This window comes from Quercus suber, unplaced genomic scaffold (genome assembly GCF_002906115.3).
Source record: "Quercus suber isolate HL8 unplaced genomic scaffold, Cork oak 2.0 scaffold_296, whole genome shotgun sequence".
Taxonomy (NCBI): Eukaryota; Viridiplantae; Streptophyta; class Magnoliopsida; order Fagales; family Fagaceae; genus Quercus; species Quercus suber.
The window spans coordinates 31,042-51,958 of record NW_027069752.1 but is presented as its reverse complement, the minus strand read 5'-3'; the positions used below and the strand labels follow the sequence as shown (position 1 = coordinate 51,958).

Genomic DNA, 20,917 nt, shown 5'->3' with positions numbered 1-20,917 from the left:
GAGAGAGAGAGAGAGAGAGAGAGAGAGAGAGAGAGAGAGAGAGAGAGAGAAATAACTTCTTCTTTTTTCTTTTTCTTTTTTTTTTGGTGAGGGAAAATTATGCATAGAATGGAAGAGATAGTGACAAATTTATAGGAAGAGGGTGTGAATAAGAAGAGACAAAATAAAGGAAGATGAAGGGAAAGAGGAAGAGTAATATCAATGTAGAGGGTAGTGGGGAGATGAAAAGATAAGAGAGAGAGAAGGTTGGAGAAAGTATAAATAAATAAATAAAATGCTAATGTTAAAAACAATTATAAGAAAATTGGAAAGAAAAAGGATAATGACATAGATGCTGATGTGGCTCAACTAAAGCGTACTAATAATAAATACTACGCTTCAGCTTTTAAATATATATAGATTTATCCCCCCACCACAAGGGTGTGGCCAACCTAGGACTCAAGTATGTTCACTGAATTTTTGTTCAGAAGTATCCAATGTGCCAAAGGCTACAACCTAGTATTTTGACATCTAATCACATTTATACTATACCCCAAAAAGACCACCATAATCACAATTGAGACTCTTATAAATATATAAAACCTAAATCATCAAAATAAGATTTTTCTAAATGGGACTTGTATAGTAATTTATAAAACCTAAATCATCAACCTAAGATTTGTCTAAATGGAACTGAACATACACAACACGCACATCTCATTCGATATAATATCCAATCAATCTAGGGTATCACAGAGACTGTTTGGAATTATTTAGAAAACCAAAACTATAGGTAAGATGTGACAATGTGCTCGTGAGTACCATTAGAGTAATTTAATAGGAGCGAGATCTAACAAAAGAGATTCTACTTTCTAGGGAAGAAAACATTTATAACTGTTGGCTGACCAAATTGAAGGAGTCTTCAGTCTTCATTGATCTAGCACATGCGTCATGTTCAGAATTTTTAGCTCACCAAAGACAAGAAAGGTTCAAAGTCTTGCGTCAAGGATGAAACTTGAAAATTCGAGAAGAGCAGACAAGACTAATTTTAGAAAGCTCTCCCATCATCACCCTCCTTCCAAAAATAGGGCAAAGATCTTGTTAGCACTCTCATGGATAGATAAGAAGACATTACAAACTTCATCCAAATGCTTATAGTAGACAACACCTTACACCTGCATCTAAAACTTCACATACAAGCTACCTAAAAACCATAGCGTAGCACCGGTGACCTCATATACCACCACCTTGAGAAAGTAGGGAGGAAAATTCAAATGTCGAATGTTTTTGTGGTTCCACAGCATAATACTGGATGTGGATTGGCTTTAATCTGGCCAGCGGACATGAATGATATACAGTCTTTTTCAAATCGGCACATTGATGCCATTATTGACTATGGAGTTGATGACATCTGGTGGTTTACAGGTTTTTATGGAGATCCTGACATCGTCAGTCGGGAAAACTCTTGGTCCTTCCTTAAAATGCTTAGTAGTTAGTTTCAACTCCCTTAGGTGTGTTTGGGTGATTTCAATGAAATTCTTTTGGCAAAGGAGAAACAAGGTTGGTTACACAGACTGAAGTGTCAAATGCAAAGCTTCTGTGATGCCCTAGATTTTTGCAGGTTGAAAGATCTTGGTTTTAATGGATTTCAGTTTACATGGAGCAATAAACGACCTAGAGAGCAGAATGTGTGGATTCGTCTTGATAGAGGTGTGGCTACTATAGAGTGGATTTTGTGCTTCCCTACCTCTCGTATCCATCATTTGGATGCTTTCCACTCTGACCATAAACCCATTCTTTTGTGTTTGGATTCTAAGCTCAAATGGTTCTATAGAAAAGGGCGACCCTTCTGGTTTGAAGCAATGTGGTTGAAGGATAATTCTTGTGATAAGGTAGTTAGGGAGGCTTAGGGAGTAAATCAGTTTGATGGTTCGGCTTAAAGCGTTAATAAGAAACTCTACACTTGCCACAATAACTTGAGAACGTGGAACTGGAACACCTTTGGATATGTCCGAATTTCTTTCCAAAAGAAGTTGGCAAAATTGAAAGTAGTTAAGGAGATAGGTGGTTACTGACACAATCTCATTCGGATTCAAACCCTAAGAGATGAGATTCAAAAACTGAAGTCAAGGGAAGAGTGTATATGGAATCAAAGGTCCCGTAATGCATGGTTGAAATAAGGAGATAGTAATACTAAATATTTTCACAGCCGAGCAAGCCAAAGGAATTGCCGAAATTTCATTTTAGGTTTAGAGGATGAAGCAAGTGCATGGGTTGAGGATGAAACTTCTATGGGGGAGGAGGTGCTAGAGAAGTATTTTGCTACAATTTTCACATCATCAAACCCATCAGGTTTTGAGGAGATTCTTGAAGGGGTTCAACAATCTGAAGTGGAGGTGGGTGAGATGGATATGGGAGGTGAATTCCAAGCTCTGGAGGTGTATCAAGCTCTTAAACAGATGGCCCCTCTCATAGCCCCGGGTCTTGTTGATATGTCTCTTATCTTCTATAAATCCTTTTGTCACATTGTGGGTGAGGAAGTTATTGTTGTTGTCCTCAAGGCATTAAATACAGGTATCATCCCAGAAGCTATTAATACCACCTTTATTTCTCTCATCCCTAAAATTAAAAACTCGAAGAAAGCTTCTGATTTTCGGCCTATAAGCCTTTATAATGTCATTTATAAACTTGTTGCTAAAGTTATGGCTAACCGCTTGAAAAAGGTTTAGGTGAAATGAATGCCTGATTCTCAAAGTGCTTTTTTGTCAAGGTGGCTTATCATTGATAACATCCTTATGGCTTTTGAAACTCTACACTACCTCAAAAGAAAGACAACAGGGAAGTTTGGGTGCATGGCACTCAAGCTAGATATGAGTAAGGCCTATGATCTAGCGGAGTGGGAATTTTTGAAAAAAATTATGAACCATCTGAGTGTTGATGAGAGATTGGTCAAAATTATTATGTCTTGCTTGAGTTTTGTCTCCTATTCTGTGCTCCTGAATAGACAACCGGTAGGAAATATTAAACCTTCAAGAGGTTTACGCCAAGGTGATCCTCTATCTCCATATTTGTTCCTACTATGTGCTCTAGGGTTGCAAAGCTTAATTCAAAAGGCTGAGGTGAATGAGGAAATTAAAGTTGTTTCTATTTGTAGGAATAGGCCTCAAGTATCCCATTTATTTTTTGCAAATGACAGAGTACTCTTTTGAAGAGCTACAAAAGCGGAGTGCCAAAGAATTTTGAATATTTTGGTTGTGTATGAGAAAGGCTCAAGTAAAAAAATTAACAAGGATTAGATAAATATCTTTTTTAGCTCCAACACTCAAGATTACCTCCAGGTTTGCATCCAGTCATTACTGGGTGTTCCTTCCATTTGCCAATATGAGAAATATTTGGGTTTGCTAGCATTAGTGGGCCAAGCTAAGAAGCCAAGCTTTATTTTCCTTAAAGAGCGAGTGTGGAAGAAACTACAAGGTTGGAAGGAAAAGCTGCTCTCACAGGTAGGAAGGGAAGTACTCATAAAGTCAGTTATTCAAGCTATTTCTACCTATACTATGAGTTGTTTTAAACTTCCGAAGGGATTGATTAAAGAGTTGGAGGTTTTGATCCGTAAATTTTGGTGGGGCTATAATGGAGATAGCAAGGAAGGTGCACTGAGTAGTTGGAAGAAATTATGTGAAGCTAAAGAAGTGGGTGGTATGGGGTTTAAGGAAATTGAAAATTTTAGTTAGGCATTGTTGGCCAAGCAGGTGTGGAGATTAATAAACAATCCAGACTCTTTATGCCATAGAGTTTTCAAAGCTCGTTTCTTTCCGAATTGTTCCATTTTGGATGCTAAGGACTCACATACAGGTTCATATGCCTGGAAAAGTATTGTTAGTGCAAGAGATGTGATTTGAAAGGGTATGGTTTGGGAATTGGTAATGGCAAGAATGTTCGGATTAAGGAAGACAAGTAGCTGCCTGTGAATAACAATCACACTATAATTTCTACTCTAGCTTCAATACCAGTGGAGACTAAGGTGCAAGTTCTAATGAACCTAGAGTTGGGAGTTTGGAAGCTGGACTTGATCCACCAACTGTTCCTGCCCTCATGAAGTGTCTGCAAGCCTCGGCATCCCCCTTAGTCGCCGCTGCCCACCTGACAAAATTATCTGGGCTCATTCTTCGCCTGGTTCATTCACCACCTGCAGTGCATATGAACTCCTTATTGCCTGCAAAGGGGTCGGCCAGGCTGGTAGCTCTAATGCAGATCTTCAGAAAAATTTTTGGAAGGGAGTTTAGAGCTTACGGGTGCCTCACAAGATCAAGCACTTTATTTGGCGAGCTTGTAATGATGCCCTGCCAACAATGAGTAATCTGTTTTGCAGACAGGTTTCATCATCAGATAGGTGTGAGCTTTGCCAACCCTACCTGGAGGATCCATTGCATGCTTTATGGTCTTGCAAAGAAGTGGAGATTGCATGGAATTCCCTCAATTGCTTGCAGCAGTCGAGCCATCCCCAACCCCAGAATTTTTGCGACTTACTAGCTTGTTTTTTGCAGGTGCAGGATGATTATCGAAAAGATGTTTTTGCTATCTCGGCTTGGATGCTTTGGAATAGGAGAAATGCGTCATACTTTGGCCGCCCAATGCACCCTATTGCTAATATCGCTTCAATGGCTGGGAATTTGCTGCAGGAGTTTCTGATAGCACAAGAACACGACTAAGTGAAATCTCAACCTCCCATCTCGCATTAATGGCATCCTCCAGAGGTGAATATGTACAAAATTAATTTCGATGCTGCTGTGTTCAGATCCACTAACTCGGCTGGAGTAGGAGTTGTCCGAAATTGGAGGGGTGAATTGGTAGGTGTTCTGTCTGCCCCCATACCGCTAGCTCATTCTGTTGCTAACATGGAGGCCTTGGCATGCCAGAGAGCTGTGGAGTTTGCTACTGAACTCAGGCTGCAATGAGTCATTTTTGAAGGAGATTCAAGTATTCAACTATAGTCATCAATGCTATAATTCAAGGTACCTCTGGATTCTCTACCTACGGAAACGTTGTTGAAGATATTCGTTGTCAAGCCACGCTTTTTCAGTCTTGGATGTTCAACCATGTTAATCGGTCTTGTCATTGTGTTGCTGACGCTTTAGCAAGAAAAGCCAAAAGCGAGCAAGGGTCCCAGGTGTGGCTAGTTAATCCAACTGAGGATATTTCCTCTCTATTGTTGTTTGATGTCCATTGAACATGTTTCATTAATATTATCCCAGGCTCCTTGTCTGGTTTCTTAAAAAAAAATGTTAAAAAGTATCAGTCTCCTAGAGATTCTGCTTTTGCAGGTAGGCAGCCAACAGGAGACTTTGCAACCCTAAATGGCTAGATCATCCTAAGGCAGGCTTCTGATTTCCCTCACCAGCAGCTTTGCTATGGAGAGGCAACCTATTGTTTAAAGCTAAACAACTACAGTGGATGGACCTTTTAAGTTTAAGATCTGTTCCCAAATTCACAACGTTATCAGGTGGTATAATAGAAATTCTGCAACCCCTTTTTTATTGGCTAAAGAAAAATTCAACAACTTGATTGTAGTGTATTCTACACCAATCAACAAATTTCCTGTATTTGGAAGTACAAAGCGCAATCTCAGTAAGGGAAGCAAATTTATCCACATAAATCAAATAGATCTGAAGAGGGAAAACCCAAAATGAAAGAAAAAACCATTAGAAGTTGCATATATAAAATAACCAGTAGGTTTATTCAACAAGCATATTTACACATACAAGACAAACCCACCTATTAAACCATATCTATCCAGATTAAAAGGTTGGTAAGCAGTATCTATTTACACATAACAGGCTATACGCCAAAGCATTTTACTGTCATTAGTCATCGCATTGTCTAAGATAGCAGCATAACTCCACAAATTATTTTAACACATAATAATTACTAAATTCAGGAGTGATCTTGTTCAAACTGATTCAAAAAGAACTTTCCTTCAATATTCTTATTTACTTCAACCCTGAACTTCTCTTCCTTTATTCCCCTCCTCAGCTTCACAAGCAGTTCAAATCTGGCATAATCTTCAATGACCTGCAATTAACCAAAAAGAAATTGTTTAAGTAGTAATAATAATAAGAACCATTGATTTTAAAAGGCACGCATTTAACAAAAGCAAATTCCTTTAACAAAAAAAAAAAAAAAAGAAAAAAGAAAAAAAGAAGGAAAATCCTTCCGTTAAAAACTAGACTTCTATAATTTGAAAATAGGACCCCACATGGAGTGAGGAATATTGAAAATCAGGGGTTTGGAAGAACTTGGCTCCATCTGTATATAGAGCAAGAAATCAAGATAAGAGAGATAGTAGTACAAAATGCCAACCTTGGCCTTAGCTAGAAGGACCTCTAGAAGTTCATAGGGTGACAAGGAGTTTGATCTCTTCTGGATGGACTTAACAGCATGATTTGCTGCGTCTTGAACCTCAGGATCATCAGTTGGCACTGCTTTCCATCCTGGTTCATGGCCATCTGATTGATTTATGGAAAGGTCTCAGTTCAACACTACTCAGAATACTAGCTTAGAAACATTAAAAAGAAAGATGGGACTCCACATGCGTAAATGTTCAAGGCAAAACCAATGCCACCTACAAGATCTTGGACACAAAAAGGTTTAGAGGTAAAGCACCACATTAGGTTATGTTTTCAACAGATGAGAGTGGGGATTCCTTAGGCCCCCAGGGGAAGAAAAATAAGCATGGGATATGAAGTTAAGAAGCTTCAGTAAAGCGCACATCAAGCCAAAAAAATCTCTTTGATATCTTTTTGACATGTTAAATAGCACACGTAAAGTACTTGGAAAAAAGATGACATAATTTTACCCCATCAAGTTTGACATTAAGAAAACCCCTGAATATTAGTCTGTAACACAGAAACACCCTACAATCCAAACCAAAATTGCCAATACCATACCAGCCAGTATGTACCAGACCAACCACTAAACCAGTACAAATACTCCCCTGCAACATAGCAGACAAAATATTTGTCTGTATTGATTGTATTGGGGATTTTTCAAGTACTTTGACCAGTACAAGAAAAATAATTAAAAAATAAAATAAAAAGGGGTTATAAAACATGTTATTTGTGCTAATACATTGGGTTAATGCACTTAATCTAATATTTGGGCTTTAAGATATGTGGATCTAAATTCTATGTTTATATATATATATATATATAACCTGAAAAGGTACACCAGCATTAACAGATATTGGAATATTTCGTTCCCTTGGTCAACCCGAAACAGCCTCCACTACAATATTGAAAACTTTGATCCTTTGTTGGTTTGGCTTACACAGTTAGACCAGCAACACCATCAATGCTCTCTCTCTCTCTCTCTCTCAAAAGCAATTCCAAACTTCTTTTAAAATTCCGTAAAAAAGTAAATGATAAGGAAAAAAAAATTCACTATGTCCCATAAATTCATCAAAATACCCCAATAAGAAAGTTCAAAAGAGATAAAAGACCATTCAGATGAACTTATAAAAAAAAAAGCATTCACACCCATTTCCACAAAATTGCCAAAGTTATAGAAATATAAGGATAATCCATGCACATTAATTACATTTCTCACACCAGATCACCACCTAGCAATGGGATAAAGCTGAGCTTTCTCACCCCACACACACGCACCCCATTCCATACAATTTATTGTACGGAAAAAACGAGAGTATGTCATTCTGAACGGAACAAAAGATGAAGGGCTGAGTTTGAGGGAATATTGGTGTGTTCCTGATGCGCAGTAAGGGTTCAATGGTAAGGTGATGGAGCTACATTAATGGGGATGACATTAACAAGAAAGAGAGAAAAAAGTGATGATGCTGATGGAACTGTGGTGGCTTCAAGATCGATGGTGAAGTTTAACAGTGTTGTTTGGTTTATAATGGCAAAGTTGAGATTACATCACTGTTGATGTGGCACCAGAAAGGGTGGAAAAGTTGTGTAGCCAAGGTTTGGTGATGGAAGGGTCAACCATGGCTACAATTTATGTTTGAGAACATCTAGGGGCACAACAACATTTCACAATATTTTCAGAACACCCTTGTTTTGAGTTGTGGTGGGTCCCAGTATTTTTATTTATTTATTTTTTATTTCATTTTATTTCGACCTTTGGTGAGCTAACACTTCAGCATGTTGTAAAAATATTGTGAGATTTTGTTGTGCTCGTAGAAGAATGCTTTTATGTTTTCTTCTTTCTTTTATTTATTTATTTTCATTTTTGTTTAGTGAAAAAGATGATGGTAAAAACTTTTACAGCAAAGGTGTCAATTGACTCAAACAGTAAAGATTTTTGTTGTCGAGCAAGGGATCTGAGATTAAATTTATCTACACCGGAGGGTTTAAGTGAATGGAGAGATCTACCTCCAATTGTGTCCTGTAATGACTGTAATAACCCTCATATTACTTTGAACACAGTCATAGTGTAGATGTATGACAGTCATTTTTTTCTATTCTTGTATCACTCACAGACTTTGCAAAGTTTATATGTCCTAGAGAACTCAAGAAATTGGAGAAGGCCGTTACAATATACAGCTGCTATATTACACAGTAAAAACAGATATCCGATACACCCCTATACTACAAAAACAAGCACATTGGAAACATTAGACATACTAATATCTGTCACGCTCTTACTATGTCCATTATAGATGCTTCACATATAATTACAAGAAGAAAAGAAAAACAAGACCGATTAAATGAAACATAGGAATTTAGGAACAGATTGAAGTAGTCAATTACCACGTTCAGCACCTAGGTCTGACTGGGAAAAGGAAGGGTCATCATGGGCATGCTTAAATTCCTGTAACTCCTTGAAGTTCATCCATGGCTTCACCCAGACTTTAGCTTCGTATATCTTCTTCTTACCAGCATCAATCACTTCCAGAGTCAAATGGTACATCTTACCAGCAACCACCTGTTCTTTGGCCTTCAATACCCTTGCAAACTCAAGAAGGGAATTCTGCAAAATTAAATCAGAACAAATGATCAAAAGACAAATACTCATATATAGAAAGAAATTAACAAAGGACTTCATCAATGAATTCTCCAATGTTTTAATTGTCTAGTTATTTCTTCTTCTTCTTTTTTTTTTTTTTTTTTTTTTTTGCACACTTCTCTGTAGTCTTTTTTGTAAATTTGTAATCTGTATCAAACATCTAAGGTTAAATTACTAATATTGTTCTTCAACTATTAGGTGAATTTCAGTTTGGTCCCTCAACTATTAATTGTGTCAATTTCGTCTTTCAACTTTCAAAATCATGTCAATATCATCCTTGGATCTCCCCTCTATTTAAATTTTAGTAGAATTAATTGTCATGGAAAATAATATGTAAATTAAAAGGTTTTTATAGAAAGTACAAAAATTTGAAAAACCAAGTCAATTTTAACCATTAATTCTGTTAAAATTTTAATTAGGAGAAGACACATGGATGAAATTTACTTGATTTTGAAAGTTCAAGGACTAAATTGACACAATTAATAGATGAGGGATTTAATATAACTTGGCCCAATAATTGGACCCAATTAGTAATTTAACCTAATCTAATATCAAGGTTATTTGATTTGAATAGATTAAGGATTGGGCAATTCATCACAATAATAGATAACAAACGTAATTTTAGAACTTTAATCTATTCAGTAGAAATCACATCATCTTTACATGAACAAATCGAAACCAAACTAAAATAAAGCCAAAACAGAAACCAAATAAATAAAGATAAAGTGGTATCAAGAAATCGCAAACAAAGTAGCAAACCCAGAAAAGGTAACATTAATTTAAGTCCAATTCATACATTAAACAAAAACCAAAAAACAACAAAGCAATGGCAAGAGAGAAAGAAAAACAAGATAGGGTTTGAAATGAAAAGGAAAAAGAAAGATGACCCCTTTCTTTCTTGTTGTGCTTGGATTAGGCAATTCATTACACGGTAATACACAATATTTTTCACAACTTTTTTCACAAACACTAACATGGCCTGCTGTGATTGGAATAAGAAATCAATTAATCACATCACCAGTGATAAGAAATTAAATAATCTTAGGAAATCAATCAATTCAGTAGAAATCACATCATCTTCACATGGACAAGATTGAAGCCAAAACAAAAGAAAGACAAAAATAGAAACCAAAAATAAAGAAACCCAGAAAGGTAAACATTAATTCATACATATTAAAACAGACAACATAAAGAAATCAAAAAAAGAAGAAGAAAAGAAAGAGAGATGACCGCTTTCTTGTTGTGTTCTTGGACGGCAAAACGAGCGAGGCTGTCGATCTCTGCGCTGTTCTGAGAGCCTTTGCAGTCGTGAATCCCTCCAAGCCTCATCTGTAAAACAGAAGAGCGTTCGAGACAGTGACCCAATTCACACACCGAACAAAGCAACACCAACACCAACACCAACACACTCACTGAGATCACCTTCTTCATCCTCAAACCTCTTTCTTTCTTTTTGTTTCTTAATTCTGTGCCCACACAACACAACAAGAAGATATGTATATATATGTCGAAATCGAAGCCTTCTTGCGTGTTATGAAGAGTTCTCTTTAGAATGGTAGTTGGGTGACTTTGTTGCTAAGCAAAGGGTCTCTAACGTGGGTCGGGTTGTGATTAGTTGATTCGGGTCAGGTTTTGCTGTGATGAAAACTACACCCAGCCCCAGACCTGGGAACCCGATCCGACTCCAAAAGAAAATACTCAACCCGAACCATAGATTTTTTTACCTGGAGTGAACTAAAAATAGATTGACAAATGGCCCAACCCGTTTCTTTTCCAGGCCATATCGGGTCAACCAGTTTGACCCACAACCTGACACATTTTTTAAATAATTTTATTATTATTATTTGAGAATCAAATTATACAAGCTAGCAAATTACTATAAATGCTAAACTATTTAAAGTTAACATGACGTCAACAATCCAAATGTAATAACTAGGTTGATTCAATTACCAGCCACCAAAAAATTTCTTTATAGTTTGACCATGAGGTAAAAAGGTACAAAGAAATTAAGCTAAAAATAGAAATTTTGAAAGCCTCAATTAGCATAGATTGAAACGACATATTTACATTCGATGGTGTGATAAAAGGCTAAAAGAATTAGTCTAAACCATAAGTTTGTGCAATAAAACTCATAAAATCACTGTCATTATTGGTCTCATCTATTGCAAGTGAATCAACATTATTCTCACCGTTTTGAGTGGAAAAAAATTTATATCTAAGGGGAGGATAATCAAAGAAATGTTTTGTTGGTGCCCAAGAATGCTACCAGAGGACACTTATTGTTTTTTTTTTTTAATAAAATTTTTTATGGATTTTTTAAAAGAGAAATGTTAGATCTACAATATTTTCATAACAAATTTACAACATAGCCTAAATGACAAGTTGTTATTGGCTATTACTAGTAGGCAAAAAAGTAATTTCAATGGTGGATCCAAATTGGAACCAATAACAATTTAACCTCAATGATTTGTTTGAAAGTACTGTGAAAATGTTGTAGACGTAGCAATTCTCTTTTTTAATATAAGAATATGTATTTTTATTTTTAAAATTATATTGTTTTTGGACACTTAATGGAAAATCATATAATTTTTATGATGATGATATCATTAGCTAATTTTAAATTGTGTAAATTTAATAATTTGTGTATTTTTTAAATTTTAGTTTTGACATTTAGTATTTTTCTTAGTATTTCTTGTTCTTTTTTTTTAAATATTATTATTATTATTATTACTACCACCTGCACCCCATCCGTTTAGGATGATCCATATTTGACCTGAACCCAATTGACTCAATCGGACTTTTTTGCCAAGTGAAAAATTGGGATTACTCATTTATTTGGTTTAGGTTCGAATTTTCAATTTCAAAGTTCAAGTTGTAGCTTTATGGACTAAAGACTTAGACCCATGACTAGTTTGTATATTTATTTTTGAGCATATAAATTAGGCAAATTAGGGTTGCTCACAAGTCGGTCGAATTCGAGTTGAAAGTTAGCCTATCACTCAATCCAATCAAGTCAATTGCAATGTCCTTGCACCCGCTACCCACTTATTGACCGCACAAAATTGGCCACAACTTACTTTCAAGTGATCAACCCGTCTCAAATTTTGAAAAACTATGACCTTGGGATGATCCTAAGTTCTCAATGGTGATAATTTGACTATCAATATGATACCTCTCAAGTAAAAGGTTTTATATTTAGAGTCGCCACTTGTATATTAAGACAAAAACAAGATAATAAAAACTAATGGAATACATCTATATTTCCCTGAAATGTTTGAATTTATATTGAAATGGAATATAAAATATGAATTGTTTGTACTTTGTTTATAATAGTCAGGGTGTATTACAGACACTGCCTACAAAGAAAAAAAAAACGTTTCACTGTACAAAGTAACAAACAGGTGAATTGTTGCCTTTCCCCCTCGTACGAACAGTTGTTCAGGACCAAACTGTACAAACGAAATTTCCAACTCGTAACTGTATTTGTATCTGTATCACTTTGTTCCTCATATTTGCAGAACTCTAATTTCAAATAAACTGGGGGGGTGTGGGGGTTGGCGGCGGTGGTGGGGGGTTGTTAAAAGCAAAAGGAACTTTAACTGAGTATGCTTCTTTCATGCACAGCTCGACTTGAAAATTCCGTGAGATTTTAACGGGAGCTTAGATCAGAAATCTTTGTGGATTCCCTTCCCTAAACTTTTCACAAAGCCTTGTCAGTTGTCTTGTCAAGGACCTTCATTAATTTTTCCCCACTTTAAGTGGTGCTTGCAATAAGAAGTTTGTTGGTAAAATTAATTGGAATTTATAAATAGGCATGGTGATAAAATAAGTTAATTATTTTACTTTAGTCACAGAAAGGTTCAGAATTGTCAGTAATTTTGTTGTTGCCAAGCCTTATGGGCCTTTAAAAATGTGGCATGCATCTGGACTGGAAAGAAACTTATGTATTATGCTTCTGGTATGGTTCTTAAAAGAGGATGAAGATAAGAGAGGACATCTTAGTATTTTAGAGCAATAATTCTGCTCTGTACTGTTAGGATATCTTATTTATTTATATTGTTACTATAGGGGCCATTGTTTGGTGCAATGGTAGTCTTGGGCTGCCATTAAGAGTCTTGATAGGACCATATCCAAGCCAATTCCCTTATGATCGAACTTAGGTGGACAAGTATTAGATAATGATCTTATTTGTTACTTATACATATACCATACAGTCTTTTGCCAATGACTGGTATTCTTCCCTAGGAAGATTAAATTTAGAAACTCACAGAACCACATTAGAAATGACAAGTTGCATGAAGCTTGAAGTATTGGGAAAACTCATTTTTTTAAATGTTCAAGTGAATATAAATGGGAAGGTTAAATCATAAAATAAACTTTTAGACTATTACGTCGTATGCTAATATAGATTTTTGCAGCTCAGTTTCTCGGAAGAAAGTTTTAACTGGGGAAAAAAATTTAAGAAAAAAATAAGAGTTGACACCTCTTAGATATATTGAGTAGTACCATATGATGGACAGTGGGAACACATGTAACCTACGCATTATTCAATAGAGATGGTTGCAAAAGCATCCAGGTCCCCTTGAATATGGAAGTAATATGTGTTTGCTTACCAGGTAATGGCTAGCGATGGACTTTGGGATGTTGTGAGCAATACAGATGTTGTAAACATAATTCGGGACACAGTCAAAGAGCCCGGAATGTGTGCTAAAAGATTGGCAACAGAAGCTGCAGAACGAGGCAGCAAAGATAACATCACAGTAATTGTTGTTTTCCTGCGTCCAGTGTCTACTGCAGAGAGGATCTATTAGGAATAATTTTCCTACTACTGAAGGCAAGATGTCTGATTGCAAATCAATGGTGGTGAGAAAAATAAATTTCATGATATTTTGGTGGGACGTCAGTGGTAATGGAAAAATAATGATCTATGTACATCATTTATATTTTTTGGTGTCAAATTCACTGATAATTGTAAAATACTGATCTTATGTATCAAGTAGATTTAAGCATTGGTTTTTTTGTGCCTAAGAGGTCAAGCTTTTAGCTAGGTGTCCATGCAAATTCTCTGAGGAGAAAACCTGAGCGCAACCCCCTTTTTGGTTCAACTACTAAACCCTATACCTCTTCTTCTCCATGGCTATATGTTGCATAATCGGAACCAATGCTAGTTGCAAGGTTTCTGGTACATTTAAGTAGATATTAATCACTCGTAAGCACTCAACTCGTAAGATGGGGCTGCTTTGCCCTTTGCGGTTGAGGGCACAGGTGAGATATGATACATATGTTGCATGCATAAAGTATCTTCTCCATTTTATTCTTTTATTGTGGGAGTTGAACCCCTGATGAGTTAAAAGATCCGTGGTGACTTTAGGAATTTTTTTTAGAATAGTCATTAAGAAATTTAAATTATACAAAATTTAATAAAAATATTTTTAAAAAAACACCCAAATACATAAATTTAAAATTCCTTTTACTATCAAAATTAAAGGCAAAAAGGCACTGATGAGAGAAAGTGAGATTTGAAAATGCTAAGATTAGAGTAATAAAGAGAGAGAGTCTAAAATGATGATAGATAAAAGAAGAGAGAGAGAGAGAGAGAATACATGTTACAACCATGAGCCAAGTAGTCAAGGAGAGCAGAGTTACTGTGACTGCAAAGTTGAGGAGAGCAGAGCTACCAGTGCCGCTAAAGATAACTCATTGTCACATTATTTCCTTTGGTATCATTTTTTTTAGAAAAAAAAGTTAAATTATTAATTATTTTTTATGTAATGAGTTGAACAAGCTATGAATTCAAATGATTAGGGGTTTTTATTTTTTTATTCTTGAATGAGTTTTTTGTTGAATATTTTGTTCTTTTGTTGTTGTTCGGTCTAATATTGTTGTTGTTTGGTCTATGTTTGTTCTTATTTGGGCTATTAATTTTTTATTTAAAGGGTTAAGGATTATGTTTGGTGGGTTAAGATTATTTTTGCATTAATGCTAATTTAGGAATGTTGTGAAGTTGTTGTGACATTTTGTTGTGTCCTTAACATTATATTATATTTATTGTGTCCTTAACATTACCTTATATTTGTTGTAGCCAAATTTCTAGGATTCTCAATCAGAGTGTTTAATAATTTTTTTTTTTAGGGTAGACAAAGTAGAAATAATTATGTACATAATTTTTTTTTTTTGGGTAAGTCAAGGCGTTCCTGTGAACAACTTGGCTTCTATGTAGAGCAGCACTTGTCAAAGGCTCAAATAATATATAAACCTAAGTCAAACAATTGTGTTTGGAGAAGTAGGAGTAAAAGAAAAGAGTGATATCACGAATATTACAGATTTTATGACATAGGCTCTATAAATAGATGTCAACTTTTAAATGTAACATAAAAATTATTAAGAAATTTAATTATTGTATTTTTGATAATGTGCTAATTACATTTATTGTTACCTTAGTTTGTAAAGTTTTCTAGTAAAATTGATAATAAATTTAGCATTTTTAAAAAAGAAGAAGTTATTATTACATTTCATTTCTTTTTTTGGAACCGAAACAGACTTCATTCATTCATTAAAAAAAGCTAGAATTCAAATACAAAGCCTCAAAGGCTGGTGGTTGCGATTCTTCCATCCAAACAATTTCATTATCTATTTGACTGGCATAACGAGTTAAAGAATGGACAACTAAGTTGGCACTACGACGAACACAGCTAAAAGACACATATCGAAGACCTGCTGCAATGCAGTGAATGTTCTCATAAACCAGTCCCAACTGAGAGAGATTAGGTTGTGTTGAGGACATAGTCTGCATCACAGTCACATTGTCACCTTCAATGATCAGGTTTGAGAAACTAGCATCCACTGCGGACTCCAATGCTTTTTGACACGCCAACACCTCAGCCTCCTCACTGTCCACTACAGAAGCACCTTTTGCCGATAATGCAGCCATCACCTCCCCCTTCTCATTGCGAATCACTGCTCCTACACCTGAGGTCTCCCTATTTGCAAAAACAGCAGCATTGAAATTGAGCTTGTACATCAGACCTGAGGGCGGCAGCCATGACTGTGTAACCTCATTTGGACCCGTTACTGCTAGCTGAGTTTGTGCGTCCTTGTACTCCTCCAGATAGTCCCTAGTCCTTATATATATATATATATATATTTATTGTAATGTTGTAATGTTGAGATCCTACTTAGTTACATGTAATGCTGAGATCCGGTGCAATAGTAGCGTGTAATACTCACTTTGAAGGATTGTGATAAAGATACTTTTTTAATCTCAACTATTGTATAATATATATATATATATTTTACTTTTACCATTTTGCATTTTATAAAAAAAAAAAAAAAAAAAAAAAACTTTATTGGGAGTATTGTTCGGATAAACTTATTTTGGTTTATGTTACTTAAAAAATTAGTTGGATAAAAGTAAGATATATGTAAGAAATAAAGTTATAATATACTGAACGTAAACCAAATGAATAATAAGGTAAGCTAAACAAGACTGATTAAAGCTAATATATATATATATATATATATTTTTTTTTTGGATAAGATTAAAGCTAATAATTTGATTCATCTATAAGTGATGGGAATATTACTTGAACTTGTGATAAAAGCTAATTATAGATTAGTCACATGTGGTATAGTGTATGTGAATGAATGAATGAATTTAGTTGGATTTGAGGTGACTAGCTTCCTAGAATATTAAATAAATCTAGAAATCTGGGTTTAATTTGCTTCCTATCCTTTATTCATTACTTTCCCTTAATTAAATAACTATATAGTGCTAGCAATTAATGAACTTTAAACTAATAGCAAACTTTTTTTTTTTGAGAAACTAATAGCAAACTGATTAAGCAACAATCTAAACCTATTACTATCCAAAAAAAAAAAAAAAAATCCAATCCTATCACATATCACTTCCTAAATATTAGCAGCATTTAATGATAATCCTATCACTAAGGAAGTAACCCACTTCCATGACTTATCCAACTTGATAATCCCTGTAGATGATTTCTCTTGCCTTTCACAATTGTCGGAACCAAATCATAGCATATAGTTTGTTTGTACTTTGTCTATATGAGTCGAATTTGGTAAAGATAGGGTGTAAAGCCTATATTTTATACTATTTAATAAGAGAGAGTCATATCAGTTTTTTTACTTGAAACTCAATATGTCCTACCACACTTAACAACATCTCAATAAACTTCAAATTTGGTTGGATTTTCATATGGGTATTAAAATTGATTGTGTGTGGTTGTAAAACTTGGGTTTCATACTACATCCTTATAGAACTTAATCTTTGATTATATACAATTTAGAAAGTTGTACTTTTCTACCCAAAAAAAGTTGTATATTACTCGCATGATGTTTATGTTATCATGCTTACATAACTTACCTTGATTTTGCCTTTTAAGAGAATATAAATAATCATAAAATTATGAAAAATTTAAACCATTTGTAGTTTAGGTGAAAAGAAACTAAAACACATTCCGTAATTTGCATTGATTTGTTATGTTTTTTAATGAAGAGTGATGGAGTTAACTTTAGGTGGATAAAGTGCAACTTTTAAAACCACAAATAAACAAGTTATATCATAGATGGGTATTATTTTGAGTGACTTATTACTTGAACCGGTGCTAAAAGTTTTTTTTTTTTTTTTGAAAACGAAGCAAGCTTTCATATATTCATTGAAATAGAGTCCAGGTACAAAGCTTCCAAAGCAACTGGAGGAGCATCCTCCATCCAATACATATCTTCCTCTAAACTATTAGCAAATTTAGCTAACACATGGGCTACCCGATTACAATCTCTTTTAACCCAATTAAATGATACCCTCCTTAAACCACTTATGAGGCATTTAATATCAGCAACCACATTTCCAACAACAGACAGGTCCGGACTTGACGAGGACAAAGCTCTAACCACATTAACGCTATCGCCTTCAATTATAAGCTCATTGAAACCTGCATCAACAGCGAATTCCATGGCTTTTCTACATGCTAGAGTTTCAGCTTCATCACTACTTGATACAGATGGCCCAATAGCAGAGAGTGCAGCCATAACTTCTCCATGTTCATTCCGTATTACAGCCCCATATCCTGACCTTCCACTGTCGCTGAATATGGCAGCATCAAAATTCATTTTGAAGAAAGGATGAGCTGGTGGACGCCATACATTACCTTCAGTTGCCCATGGCTGCATGACAGCAAGCTGATCTTGCACCTGTGCAAACTCCTCCATCCATTCCACAGCACGTTTGTTCAGCCATCCCGGATCCTTAAGCTTTCCTCCATGCAAAACACTATTTCGTTGACTCCATAACATCCAGGCCTGCACCAAAAAAAGCGCCATATCTTCTGGTTCTAGTCTGTGCAGTAAATAAAGAAAAAGTTGGACCATATCGGGCTGTCCAAGTGGGCATTTCTGCAGCTTCATTCGACTACCAGCCCACACATCCTGTGCAACAGGGCATTCCCATATCACATGCACCTCATTTTCTGGGCTTTGCAGGCAGATCGGACAGAATGTTTCATCAATAATATTCCTTTTAACTAAGTTGAGACGGGTTGGCAATATTCCATGGCAAGCTCTCCATCCGAAGATTTTGATTTTGTTGGGAACTTTCATCTTCCATAAGGCCTTCCACACTTGCTGCTCATCATTCCCCTTCGAACATTCTGCCCAATTCTCACTCCTCATGACCTGCCGAGCCACATAATAACCAGATTTCACAGAGTATCTTCCATTCCTATTATGCAGCCAAATAATTGAGTCATCCACTCGCCTTCGACTCAAGGGGATTCTACAAATAGCTTCCGCATCCTCCCTATGAAAGGTATTCATGATAAGATCATGCTTCCAACAGTGTAAATCCGGTTCAATTAGATCTGCCACTAACCATTCTCCCACATCCACACTAGCCGAATACAGGACCTTATTTGTAGGGTGTTTTGGTATCCATCTATCTTTCAAAATTTTTATTGAAGTCCCATCTCCAACCCTCCAACTACACCCTGCCTTTAGAATAGGAAGGGCAGCCATAATACTTCTCCAAACAAAAGAGCAATTTGGTGACTCAACAGCATCTAAGAAATGAGACCGAGGAAAGTACCGGGTTGAAAAACATTTGAACAAAAGCGAATCCTTTTGTTGCAGCAACCTCCATCCTTGTTTGGCCAACATAGCCAAATTGAAAGTTCTCAGATCACGGAAACCCATCCCACCCTCCTTCTTTGCATTCGTCAGCTTCTCCCAGCTTCTCCAGTGAATCTTCCTTTCATTCCCCACCTGTCCCCACCAAAATCTGGCGCACATAGAGTTCAACTCATCACATAATTTAATTGGTAATTGAAATACTCCCATAGTATAAGTGGGAATAGATTGGGCCACCGCTTTTATAAGGATCTCCTTGCCAGCCCTTGATAGCATCATTCCTTTCCACCCTTGTAGTTTTTTCCATACTCGATCCTTTAAGTAAGCGAAAGTTTGGTACTTGGCACGCCCAATGAGCATAGGTAGCCCCAAATAAGTCTCAAACCTCTCTACCTCCTTGACACTCAATGTCTCCATTATCTCTAACTTTTTGTCACTCTGAGTATTGCTACTGAAATACACTGATGATTTCTCCAAATTTATACTCTGGCCTGAAGCCTTTGCATAAACTTGAAGAATATCAGCAATTACCTCAGCTTCATTACGGGTTGCCCGACAGAAAAGTAGAGAATCATCTGCAAATAACAGGTTTGAAATTATTGGTGCCCGTCTACAAATTGAAACTCCATGTATACGCCCTTCCATCTGTGCCTTTTCCAGTAGGGAAGTAAACCCCTCTGCACACAATAGAAACAGATACGGTGAGAGAGGATCTCCTTGACGGAGTCCTCTAGATGGCTGAATATTACCAAATGGCTTGCCATTAATAAGTACAGAAAAAGAAGCTGTAGTGACACAACCCATCACCCTTTTAATCCACCCTTCTGGGAAACCCATCCTTTGCATAATGCCCTGCAAAAAAGACCACTCAACTCTGTCATAGGCCTTGCTAATATCTAGTTTCAAAGCGATCGACCCCTTCTTGCCCTTTTTCCTACTGTGCATGGCATGGAGAGTTTCATACGCCACCAGTACATTATCAGTAATGAGACGGCCAGGTACAAATGCACTCTGAGTAGCAGAGATTATATGGGGGAGGACCTGTTTCAACCTATTGGCCAGCACTTTAGAGATAATTTTATACACAACATTGCAAAGGCTAATAGGCCTAAAATCAGTCATTTTCTCAGGGTTTTTCACTTTAGGAATGAGCACAATGTTGGTATGATTAATGTCAGGGACCATAACACCAGAATTCAAAAAATCTAAGACAGCAGTTATTACACTATCACCCACTATATGCCAAAATTTTTGGTAGAAAAGAGCATTCATACCATCAGGTCCAGGAGCCTTTGTTGGTCCCATCTGGAACAACGCCACTCTAATTTCATCAGCACTAAAATCACTGGACAAAATATGCTGCATATCAGGGGTTACCTTGCAAGGTACTGCATCAAGACAATCATCCATCTGGTCACACGGTCCTGCACTAAACAAATTCTCAAAATACTCTGAGGCCACCACTGCTATATCCTCCACCTCTTCCACCCATTGATTCTGCATATTTTTAATCCCTTGAATATGATTCCGCCTCTTTCGTTGAGATGCTTTGGAGTGAAAGAATTTTGTATTCTTATCCCCATACTTCAGCCAAGAAATCCTGGATCTCTGTGCCCAATAAATCTCCTGTTGAAGTAAGAGCTCATCCAACCGTTTACTCACTTCCAAAAATTCTGCTCTATTCTCCACTGTAATCTCCTCTGCATTCAACCTCTCAACCCTTTTCTGCATTTGTTTGATTTCCTCATTGTCCGGGTTTATCCTTCCTGAACCC

General features: G+C 36.2%; 2 protein-coding genes and 1 long non-coding RNA gene across 3 annotated transcripts in view; 1 reads left to right on the top strand and 2 right to left on the bottom strand.

Annotated features, from left to right (window-relative positions):
• LOC136071242 (uncharacterized) overlaps positions 1-14,031 on the top strand; it is a 15,026-nt gene extending 995 nt beyond the window's left edge. The window contains exon 2 of the long non-coding RNA XR_010632528.1: positions 13,620-14,031. This is a non-coding gene — a long non-coding RNA (uncharacterized LOC136071242). The remainder of the gene's footprint in view (positions 1-13,619) is intronic.
• Positions 5,664-10,545, bottom strand: LOC111986983 (cysteine proteinase inhibitor 12). Its single transcript, XM_024018675.2, has 4 exons — positions 10,234-10,545; positions 8,748-8,967; positions 6,337-6,482; positions 5,664-6,048 (listed from the first exon to the last, which is right to left on the bottom strand). Exons 1-4 carry the CDS (start codon positions 10,432-10,434, stop codon positions 5,911-5,913), a joined length of 705 nt encoding a protein of 234 aa, XP_023874443.1. The 5' UTR covers positions 10,435-10,545; the 3' UTR covers positions 5,664-5,910.
• Positions 14,032-15,556: 1,525 nt separating the features above from the next.
• On the bottom strand, positions 15,557-16,024 carry LOC136071233 (uncharacterized). Its single transcript, XM_065782286.1, has one exon. It carries the CDS (start codon positions 16,022-16,024, stop codon positions 15,557-15,559), a length of 468 nt encoding a protein of 155 aa, XP_065638358.1.
• Between the last annotated feature and the right edge of the window lie 4,893 nt (positions 16,025-20,917).

Bases quoted from the DNA above. Each gene is read 5' to 3' on its own strand.
- LOC111986983 (XM_024018675.2), bottom strand. From the start codon at position 10,434: ATGAAGAAGGTGATCTCAGTGAGTGTGTTGGTGTTGGTGTTGGTGTTG. The intron at 8,968-10,233 runs GTCATCTCTCTT...TTAATTTTGCAG, and splicing joins AAGAACACAACAAGAAAGCG to AATTCCCTTCTTGAGTTTGC. The intron at 6,483-8,747 runs GTAATTGACTAC...TAAATCAATCAG, and splicing joins AGACCTAGGTGCTGAACGTG to ATGGCCATGAACCAGGATGG.
- LOC136071233 (XM_065782286.1), bottom strand. From the start codon at position 16,024: ATGTACAAGCTCAATTTCAATGCTGCTGTTTTTGCAAATAGGGAGACC.